Source organism: Portunus trituberculatus, chromosome 24 (genome assembly GCF_017591435.1).
Source record: "Portunus trituberculatus isolate SZX2019 chromosome 24, ASM1759143v1, whole genome shotgun sequence".
NCBI classification, from domain to species: Eukaryota; Metazoa; Arthropoda; class Malacostraca; order Decapoda; family Portunidae; genus Portunus; species Portunus trituberculatus.
The window spans coordinates 9232199-9243508 of NC_059278.1; the positions used below are offsets into that span (position 1 = coordinate 9232199).

At 40.4% G+C, this 11310-nt stretch overlaps 1 protein-coding gene across 1 annotated transcript; it reads left to right on the forward strand.

The window, feature by feature from the left end:
• The first annotated feature begins 476 nt into the window (after positions 1-476).
• On the forward strand, positions 477-10070 carry LOC123508425 (alpha-tocopherol transfer protein-like). The gene is made up of 7 exons (XM_045262164.1): positions 477-787; positions 2457-2664; positions 4298-4457; positions 5850-6108; positions 6742-6852; positions 7922-8027; positions 8754-10070. Exons 2-7 carry the CDS (start codon positions 2517-2519, stop codon positions 8879-8881), a joined length of 912 nt encoding a protein of 303 aa, XP_045118099.1. The 5' UTR covers positions 477-787; positions 2457-2516; the 3' UTR covers positions 8882-10070.
• The last annotated feature ends 1240 nt before the right edge of the window (positions 10071-11310 follow it).

Below are 11310 nucleotides of genomic sequence, written 5' to 3' on the forward strand. Positions count from 1 at the left end.
TCTGGAAACCCTCAGCACTTCACCAGTTTGAGTGGGCATTTCAGAACACTTGTTAGTATGCCAGGATCAATATTCATAATAATTATAATAATAATAATAATAACAATAATAATAATAATAATAATAATAATAATAATAATAATAATAATAATAATAATAATAATATAATAATAATAATAATAATAATAATAATAATAATAATAATAATAAAGAAGAAGAAGAAGAAGAATAACAATATGAAGAAGAAAAGAAGAAGAAGAAGAAGAAGAAGAAGAAGAAGAAGAAGAAGAAGAAGAAGAAGACAAGAAACAAAAAAGGAGGAAAAAATAAATAAATAAATAAATAACATATAGTAACGATGATAACGATGGTGATGGTAATGATGCGTACGTCACACCACATTTAAGGCTTATCAGTGGGCGTCACAGTTATCAACTTAGATATTGACACGAGATAACACAGACCCATTACTTGCCACATCATTCAGAGCAAGGCGTCCATCCAATCCCTTCAGCAATACAACACACGTACATAGTACATACACCCTCCCTCCCTCACCACTATCATCACTATTTACACTCATACAACCACTATCACCACCACAACCACAAAGAATCACCACACTCACCACTTTGCTGTTTCTGCTCGCCACAATTAAGCTCCTTCCTACCGAGTTTCAGTGGAGGTTCGACTTCTTTTCCAGTGTTTTTCTCACTGTCAGTAACAAAGGTGGAGAGATTGTTAACTCAGGACCTGCCAGGCAATCCAGCACACCAGCGAATTAAAGGTAGAGAGAGAGAGAGAGAGAGAGAGAGAGAGAGAGAGAGAGAGAGAGAGAGAGTTCGAACAGTATGAACTTATATGTACGAAATATTTGCTCCTAATGTAGATTAATATGATATATAATAATAAATATACGTATAACTATTCCATACGAAAACCAATAAAATCAACAGAAAGCTTAATACCGATCGAAAGAAAGAAAGAGAAGTTATCTAATGTGTGTGTGTGTGTGTGTGTGTGTGTGTGTGTGTGTGTGTGTTATCGAGTATTATTTCGTTTAAAGTGGGTAGATGGTTTAGCTTTAAGAGAATAGATGATTCGTTTTAGGAAAAGATAATACAGTTTAGTTTCATGAGAACAATGAATGAAGATAACAAGCAACTCTCACACCGAGGTCAAAGGTTGAGTGTGGCAGCATTATCAGTAGTAACGGTGATGCACATGTACATACGTAATTGTAGAAGTAGTAGTAGAAGTAGGAGGTGGTGGTTGTGATGGTGGTGATAGAAGGAGGACAATGAGCAGCAGTAACTAATGAGAGAGAGAGAGAGAGAGAGAGAGAGAGAGAGAGAGAGAGAGAGAGAGAGTGTGTGTGTGTGTGTGTGTGTGTGTGTGTTTACAGCATTAATGACAGAAAACGAATGCTAAGGGAGAGTTCTGGGGTAACTATCTCAATTTAAGATATTCAAAATTTCACCACACACCACCGTACATGTATACAGATTACAATACTTACAACTCATTCAAACACTAACAAATCTCATGCTCAACACCACAACTGCGACAAAACAACTAGTGCACTTCATCACATACAGAGTAATTTCACATACCAATCAAGAGACAATGTAATGAATCTTTTCTTTGGCAGTCTTTACTCAGTGCACTTTGGAATTATTTATAAGACCATTTAGAAGGGAGGAGGAATTGGAGGTTATCTATTAACTTTTCTTTCTGTCTTGGTTTATCTATCTTTTGTAGAGTTTATTTAAATTTTAGAGAGACTTGCATGAAATAACTGGATCTAAAAGGTGATGTAAAACTTTAATATCATAAGAAATAAGAACTGGTGTAAGAAATTGTCAAACTTACATGTGGGAGTCTCTGTAATGAAACAATTTTATTTATATCCACCTTTCATCCACATCCATAAATGCGTCTAATCTTTTAAAACTCCCTAATGACTCAGCGATAACAACCTAATTACTGAGTCTATGCCATTCATTCACCACTCTAATTGGAAACAGATCGCTCTTCATTGCTTTCTAAAATCTAAGTTTAGCAAGCTTGAACACATTATTTCTTGCATCCTACACCACTGACCCTGAGAATGTTGCCTATGCCAGTCTTGTCATATATCTTTTACCACCTACATGCTACAAGACCACTTTCTGATAATGGAAAAAAAAAAAGTTATCAAGCAGTAAAAGGATTAGGTAAGGGATAACATGACAATAAATAACTCAACACCACTGAATCAATAACTTAACATCAAACATTCCTTTTCTACTCATATCACCTCAACCATCACCACACCAACTTTTCCCTGACAAGCCAAACAACTTAACAGAAACATTATAAAAGAAAATCCACAACAACAATATCACTCACGACTCACATAACAAAACGCAACATCTCATAACTAATACCACTTTATCTCACTATTTTCCTTTCAGTATTTCTTTCTACTCTGCACGACTCTTGTTACTCGTGCCAAACTTCCCCTGCCTCCCGGAATGCCCAGCACGGAGGAGGGCTGTCGGAGTGCGAAGATGGACAGGTTAGCGAAGGAGGAGCTGGGGGAGGAGCCGGCGCAAAGGGAGAGGGATATTGAGGCAGTGAGGCAGTGGCTACTTCAACAGCACGGCCTCAACGCCAGGACAGGTGAGTGCGTTGACCGAATGCGTTGCTTTATGAGAGAGAGAGAGAGAGAGAGAGAGAGAGAGAGAGAGAGAGAGAGAGAGAGAGAGAGAGAGAGAGAGAGAGAGAGAGAGAGAGAGAGAATGTATGTAAATGGATGAAAAAAGAAGAAGCTATATTAAAGGTGCTATTCCCCTAAAAATAATTAGTCAAAAGAGTTATTCAAAATTTCCTTGCGTCTTGAAACCTCCTTTACTGCCCCTAACTAATTTCACCAAGACAAAAATAACACAAGTATGAAGAGGCTTAAACTCCTCGACCACTCACTTCTCTACCGATAGTATCTTCTGGAAATATAGCGTAGTAGTATGATATAGTAAGTTTGGATCTGACCACTTCAATTAACTTAGCCCCTTGAGTACCATGACGCGTTTCCATATTCATTCTGCTTATCATTTGGTGATTGTATACAGCTTCAGAAATTTATGTTGGAGACTGAAATAGTGAAAATTGGCCTTTAATCTTCTGACCTCCATAATGTCAATAAAATTATCTAATCGTACACTAATTCAAGGTAAAAACGTGTCCCACTAATGAAGGGATTAAGAAGAAATCAGTGAAAAATCTACATTCCAATCAAAATAATAATAATAATAATAATAATAATAATAATAATAATAATAATAATAATAATAATAATAATAATACACTTTAGCCGCTTGGTTTGTTAGTTTAATTAATCGATAAGAACAATTTTAAGTGTTGGTAGTGTATCGGGTTGTGACTGTGAAGACTAAAATGTCAGGTTGCTGGAAACTTGGAAAGGGATAGGGTGCAGAGAGGCAGACTGCGTGCATACCTGTGTTCCATTGTTGTTGTGTGTGAGGCTTAAAAACTTTGAAGAGGGGAATCTATAGCGAGGAGACTTTATGGAATTTTGTCACTTTGTTCTTTATAGAGTATGGCATAGTGCTCTCTCTCTCTCTCTCTCTCTCTCTCTCTCTCTCTCTCTCTCTCTCTCTCTCTCTCTCTCTCTGTGCAAAACTAAATTAATCTAACTCCAAGGCATTATTTCTTTTATTATTCAACCATTATTGTTGTATAGAAATAGAACAATCACGGATCTATTTCTGTCTCCCTGATAACACTCCACCCAACAGAAGTGTAGACCTACCAGCTATTTTATGTCTTACATCTACATTCGTTACATCACGCGTTGCCTAAGCCTTCGTTTTATCTGACGCTCAACGCAATACAAAGGGCCTTTAACCTCCAGCACTTAGCACAACTCAACATGCCCTCGCAGCCACAGAGAACACACAGCACGCATTGTAACTAACTTCTGACGCCAACAACTTTTTACAGTAGCACTTCAAACTCCACATCACACACACACACGGGTACTTCATGTCGCACAGAGAGAGAGAGAGAGAGAGAGAGAGAGAGAGAGAGAGAGAGAGAGATATGACAGAAATAGACTTAGTACTCACACTGTTAGTACCGAGGGAATAGAGAGCTTTAATAGACTGGAAACCTTTATGAACAAGGAGAAGAGGAGGATATACGTTACTTCTTTAGAAATAGCCACGTGTAGGCCTATCCGTTTCTTTCACCTACTCTGATGCTCATCTGCTCTTATGTATGTCATTGCACACAGACCGCACCACCATCCTCCGCTACCTTCGTGGGTGTAAATACTCCCTCGAGAAGACCAAGGCAAAGCTCGATGTCTACTACTCCTCCAAGGGCGCTAATCCGGACATGTTTCAAGGCCGTGACCCTTCTGATCCAAAACTGAGGTCGATTCTTAAGAAGGGGTGAGTAAGTTCCCTTTACTCCTTGACAGGTAATGTTAAGGAGAGTTTTCTTCATTATTACCTTATCCAAAACGAAAGTCAATTCTTAAGATGAAGTAAGTTCTCTCTAACTCCTCGATTATCAACAGTACGTGTTTTGTTATTTCATTTCCGTAATCCTAAACGTAAATAACGAAAAAAAAAAGACAATTCAAGAGGTAATAATAATTCAGGGACTGGAGGAATCTTAAGGGCTTCAGTTTTCTCCAGATCAGTTTTCTCAGATGATTAATCAGGTTCCCAATGGTGTTTTCCCTTACTGACTGAGTAGAACCTTTACTAAACTATCACTAAAATCTTAAACATATATTTGGAAACATAAAATAATTTTCACTAGAGCCTATAAAACGTGGTTGAGATAAGCCATCGGAACATTTGATTAAGAACAAAAACCTGGTTATTTATAAGTAAAATTCTAAGCTCCCATACTATTTAATCAAAGCTGAGAGAATACAGAAGTCAAAGTGGTAAAAGATTTTGCTCACAGCATCCCTTTAACTTCATTCCAATTCACGATAGGTATCACGCTGCTGTTTTGCGTAATTGATGCTCTTTATACAAGGCCAGGTAACGTAAGCGTCTGGAAAAATAGTTGATGGATTGGTAAACGTTGCTATCATGCTTTTCCTCTTCTCCATTTATTTACTTATTTATGTATTTATTATTGTTTACTGTTGGATTTCCTGTCATCTATTTTCAGAATTTGCTTTGTATTCTTTATTTTCACACCAGGGACGTATTGGAGTTATAAGGATTCCAATTGAGCCCCCTTTAATCCTCCCTGAACACAGCGCTTTGAAATTACACACACATATACACACACATACACACACACTTATACACACATGCACACACACACACACACACACACACACACACACACCGGGTAGTGTAGTGGTTAGCACGCTCGACTCACAATCGAGAGGGCCGGGTTGAGTGCACGCGCGGCGAGGCAAATGGGCAAGCCTCTTAATGTGTAGCCCTGTTCACCTAGCAGTAAATAGGTACGGGATGTAACTCGAGGGTTGTGGCCTCGCTTTCCCGGTGTGTGTAGTGTGTTGTGGTCTCAGTCCTACCCGAAGATCGGTCTATGAGCTCTGAGCTCGCTCCGTAATGGGGAAGACTGGCTGGGTGACCAGCAGACGACCGAGGTGAATTACACACACACACACACACACACACACACACACACACACACACACACACACACACACACACACACACACACACACACACACACACACACACACACATAAAGACCATTACCATTACCATTACCATCATCGTTCCCTGCCCACCACATCACATCACATGACACCATTTTTCCCCTCTTTTCTTCCCTTTCTGGCTTAGTTTGATGGTTCCCCTGCCAGGCTACGACCAGCAGGGGAGAAAGGTCATCTTTGGCCGCCTGGGAGCCTGGAACCCTGCCACGGACAGACCCGAGGACCTCTTCAAAGCTGCAGGCATGTTATTCGACGCGCTCTTCCTTGATGATGAACAAACCACCATCAAGGGAATCGTGCAGGCCAATGACATGACTGGCCTCACTCTGGCTCACGTCACTTCGCTTCCTCTTCCGCTCGTCAAACGCGTGCTCAAGACTTGGCAGGTGTGTTCTAGGTGGTGGTGGTGATGGTATGTGGTAAATTGTGGTGGTAGTGGTGAGGATAAGAGTGGAAGGTGTTTGTACTTGTGGCGGCTTGGTGGTGGGTTGGTGGTGGGCTGACAAGCAGGTAAATTCTGGTAGGGCAGGTAAAAATGGGTGACACAAGACAGGTGAATGAGCGGTAAGTGCGCACAAAAAACGGTGAAGTGCAGGAATAACTTAAGGAAAATATGAGGGAATGAGACATGGAAAGAGAGACACGCGGAGCCACTTTTGGAGGAAATGCGATTTTTTTTTTTCACAGGAGTGCGAAAAATAGAGAGAGAAAAGGGGGGAAGAGAAAGGAGGATAATAACTCAAATACACAAAAAGGGGAAGGCACCGAAGAGTAGCATAAACAGAGAAAACGACGGGGATGTAGAGAAGACACAAATATAAAACTAAAAAATAAACAAAAAACACTGATTTTCAAACAAAGTATAATAAAAAAAACGAAAGTAGAAAATAAAGCTCGCATGAAACATACCCTGACAGTGAAAAAAAATACACGCAACCACAAAAAAAGAGAGAAAACGAGAGAGAAGAAAAGGAAAGGTAGGAGGAAAAAAATCATCATAAACTTCAATTTCTCCACAGGATGGCTACCCCTTGCGACCTAAGGCGGTTCACTACGTCTACACACCCAGCGCTTTCGATGCCCTCTTCAACCTGTTCAAGCCTTTCATGCGGGAGAAGATGAAGAAGAGGGTAAGTATTGACGATAAGAGCCTTGCGTGCTGACGTGTGAGGCGATGATGATAGAATGGAGGACGAGGAGGGTAGCAGTGATGATTGTGGTGGTGGTGATGAATTGGTGGTGAATTAAGGAGTAGGATGTTGATGGAAGTAATGATGGTGACTGTGGTGATGGTGATTAATTGATGATTAATGAATAGGATGAGGAGAGAAACAGTAGTGGTGATTGTGGAGATGGTAATGAATTGGTGATGATGATAGTGAATACAGACAATTGAAAGCTGTAAATAAAAAAGAATATGATAAGCAATGGTGATGATGCTACGAAAAATATGAATGGTAAAAAGAAATGGTGATGAATAGTGGAGCAATTGTGATGATGCGCGTGATATGAATGATGATAATAGTGACAGATGGTGATAGGTGGTGATGGTGATGGTGGTAATAATGTGATAATGATAGTGAAAATATCAATTACACTTATCCCTCCCACAGTCGCCCTCATTTGCATGTAATCGATGCCTGAGCCGCCCATTGCAATTTGTCACACTAATTAGGAAGCTGAACCAATAGGTAGGCGCGGCACAGGTGTGTGTGTGTGTGTGTGTGTGTGTGTGTGTGTGTGTGTGTGTGTGTGTGTGTGTGTGTGTGTGTGTGTGTGTGTGTGTGTGTGTGAGAGAGAGAGAGAGAGAGAGAGAGAGAGAGAGAGAGAGAGAGAGAGAGAGAGAGAGAGAGAGAGAGAGAGAGAGAGAGAGAGAGAGAGAGAGAGAGAGAGAGAGAGAGAGAGAGACGGACGGACGGACGGACGGACGAACGGACGGACGGACGGACGGACGGACGGACGGACGGACGGACGGACGGACGGACAGACGGACAGACAGACAGACAGACAGACAGACAGACAGACAGACAGACAGACAGAAAGCAAAGAACATGACAAGACAACACAAATGAAAAAATCGAATAAAAAAGATGATAATAAAAAAAAAACACAGGCAACACGAGAAACAAAGAACACAGGCGCAACATTAATACACAGGCCTCAGTTATACGTGATTCTGCATCCCTGTGTCCCATTCAGATCCACATTCACGGGAGCGACATGGACAGCCTACAGAGAAGCGTGCCAAGGGAGATGTTGCCGCAGGAGTACGGGGGCACAGCTGGGACACTGGCTTCAATTACAGGTAAACAGAGACGGAAGGAGGAAGAGGAAGAGGAGGAGGAGGAGGACTAGGTAAAATGTGGTGTTGAATTTAAAGGTTAGAAAAGGAAAGGAAAGAACAAAGGTGATGGAAATAAGAAGGGATTTAGTAAGGATTTTGAGGAGGAGAAGGAGGAGAAGGAGGAGGAGGAGAAGAGAGTGGACAAGGAGAGATTGGGAGGGACCGTGTGTGTGTGTGTGTGTGTGTGTGTGTGTGTGTGTGTGTGTGTGTGTGTGTGTGTGTGTGTGTGTGTGTGTGTGTGTGCACGTTTCTGTGGGTTGGTGATTAAATGTGTGTGCGGTGGGAACAAACAAGATAAAACAGTTACGGAAGTGGCAGACTACAGTCAAACACACACACACACACACACACACACACACACACACACACACACACACACACACACACACACACACACACACACACACACACACACACACAGACAGACAGACAGACACACACACACACACACACACACACACACACACACACACACACACACACAGACACACACACACACACACACACACACACACACACACACACACACACACACACACACACACACACACGCAATCAATTTTGCCATTACCATTTAGTAGAAAGTCGAGTGTGAATGTAATGAAATCTTGAAGGATGACAACCAACACTCTCTCTCTCTCTCTCTCTCTCTCTCTCTCTCTCTCTCTCTCTCTCTCTCTCTCACAGAATACTGGGTGGGACGAATTGATCACCATCGCTCCTGGTTCCTGCAGGACGAGAGGCACTGCGCGGATCCCAAGAGGCAACGCTCAGATTTTTCGGAAGGTTCATTCAGAAAATTGGAGTTTGACTAAGATTTTTCTGTAGCTTCTCAGAATTTTCAGTATTTTTTTCCTTGGTTGCTTGATATTTGATATTCCGCATAATTCATTAAGTTCCATATCGTCTCTCTCTCTCTCTCTCTCTCTCTCTCTCTCTCTCTCTCTCTCTCTCTCTCTCTCTCTCTCTCTCTCTCTCTCTCTTTCTTGTATATTATTTTCTTAGTAATTTTTATTCTTATCTAATTTCTGACTTTTATTAGTTTCTTCAACATGTTTCTTTTTATCTATTCTTTATTCATTGTTGTTTCCTTTTCCAATAAATTTCTTTTCATGGATGACTTTTTTTGTTTCCACTCTCGTTTATCAAAATTCCTGTCTCTTACTATCCTTTCATATATTTTTCTATCCAGTTCATTTCAATCTTTTTTCTCTATTCAATATTTACTCTCTCTCTCTCTCTCTCTCTCTCTCTCTCTCTCTCTCTCTCTCTCTCTCTCTGTTGGTTGGTATGTAGTTGCAATATTTGCTCGATTCTTTTAAATATCTTTTTCCTTTGTTTTCTTGTTCTTTCTCGCGTCTTTTATGTGTTGATTTATTTTTCCAGTGAACGTTTTGTTTCATCTTGTATTTTCGTATCTTTTGATAGCTTTTGAATCTTTTACATCTGCTTGCTCTTTTTCTTTTACTTTTCTTTTCTTCTCTAATCAGGCGTAATTTTTTCCTTTTATTCCTGACTTCAAAATGATTGTGGCTTCTGTATGAAATGTGGAAAACTGAGGTATCTAGTGGTGGATCAGTTGTGTGGAAGGAAGATGAGAGTTATTTCTATGTGTAGATCAATTGTTACTTACTTGTTGTTACTTGGGGTGTTTGTTCAAGGCTCCGCTCCACTGCGAGGCAGCGCTCAGCAGAGCCTCCCTGAAAAGCAACTAGCATCTCTAATTGTCTTTGATTTCCATGCCGTTAAAATCATAAACTTCTTTGAACAAATATGTCTTCAATTTCTTTTCTTTTTTTTTTTAAGATATCGATCCTGGCACAACCTTTAATATCACTCGGCAGTTTATTGTAAATCCTTAGTGCGCATCTCGCAAATACTCGACATCCCATGTCAAGGTTATTTCTTGGCTCATGTAGTCTGTATGGGTCTGCATCGTGTTCCTTGGTATGTGCACAAATGTATGAGTGTCAGGGGTCATTTCTTTAATTTTCGCAGTATCATATTCACTCAGCCATGTTTCAGTCAAAGCAAGAATATCCAGATTCTCATCATTAATTAAAGTTCTGATTTCTATTGTCTTGTTTCCAACTGACTGGACATTTGATAAACCACATTTCAACATAGAGCTCACAGCATTAGTAGCCATGATCTGTAATATTTCTGATCCTGTCAATCTCACTTTCCAACACAACACAACAACTATTATTCGCCGAGTGGTCAGTATTCTGTTTCTTAAACCTCACACAGTTTATGCATTTCTTCTCTGTAGATGTGCAATCCTTGGACTTGTGGTTGCCTGCACATTTAAAGCAAACGGGATGCTCACCATTTTTCTTGGCATTGCAGTTTGCCTCAGTATGACCATACCTTTGACAATGGTAACAGATAAGTGCATGATACCTGTCACGAACCTGGTAAACTCCCACTCAAGCTTAATCCTGTCCTGATGCTGATGCAACAACTGTCTTATCATTGGATCACATTTCATGATGTAATGAACTGTGCCCCCTGCTGCTGGTTTGCAAAAAATATTCTCAATCTTTGACTTGATATCAGGAACTGCTTGAAGGTAGTCATTTCTTGCAATGATTGTATCAATGATACCCTCCTTAGTCTCTTCCTTATGGACATTACATAGCATTATCTTGGGTTTAATTTTCTGAACAGATTTAGTTGTCAACTTTTCAACATTCTCCAGTTTTTGGGCTGCCTCATTTCTCAGACTCTCATTGGCAAAATTCATCACTATTTTTTTGCCATCATTAGCAAACTTTGTATCATTAATTTGCATTCCATCCAAAGCATGAGAAACTTCATTCTTCAGATTTGCTTCAGAATCCTGAGTTACCCCTACAACAAGCAGATTCTTTTTCATCCTCCTCTTCCTCTTCACATCCTGCCAAGGCGTAGAATTTTTCGAATCAGCAGACAGCGACTCCCGCCAAGCCTTTTGTTGCCTCATCGACCTTCATACTTATCTCCTCCATTCTTGCCATCTTATTATCAACTATTTCCATCATCTTGTCAGCTTTAGCAGTAATGCTCTTCAAATCAAACTTAAATTCCTCAACATCATTGATGAATTTCTTCAGAGCCGACACCTCAATGAAGCAAACATCGCACAGATACCTCACGTTGCAGATATTTTCAGATTTAATCCCTGCCAGATTCACACATTTCGTATGAGCCCACCGGTTACACAGACAATATTTAATGAATTTTGCTGGGTCTCCAGAATCAG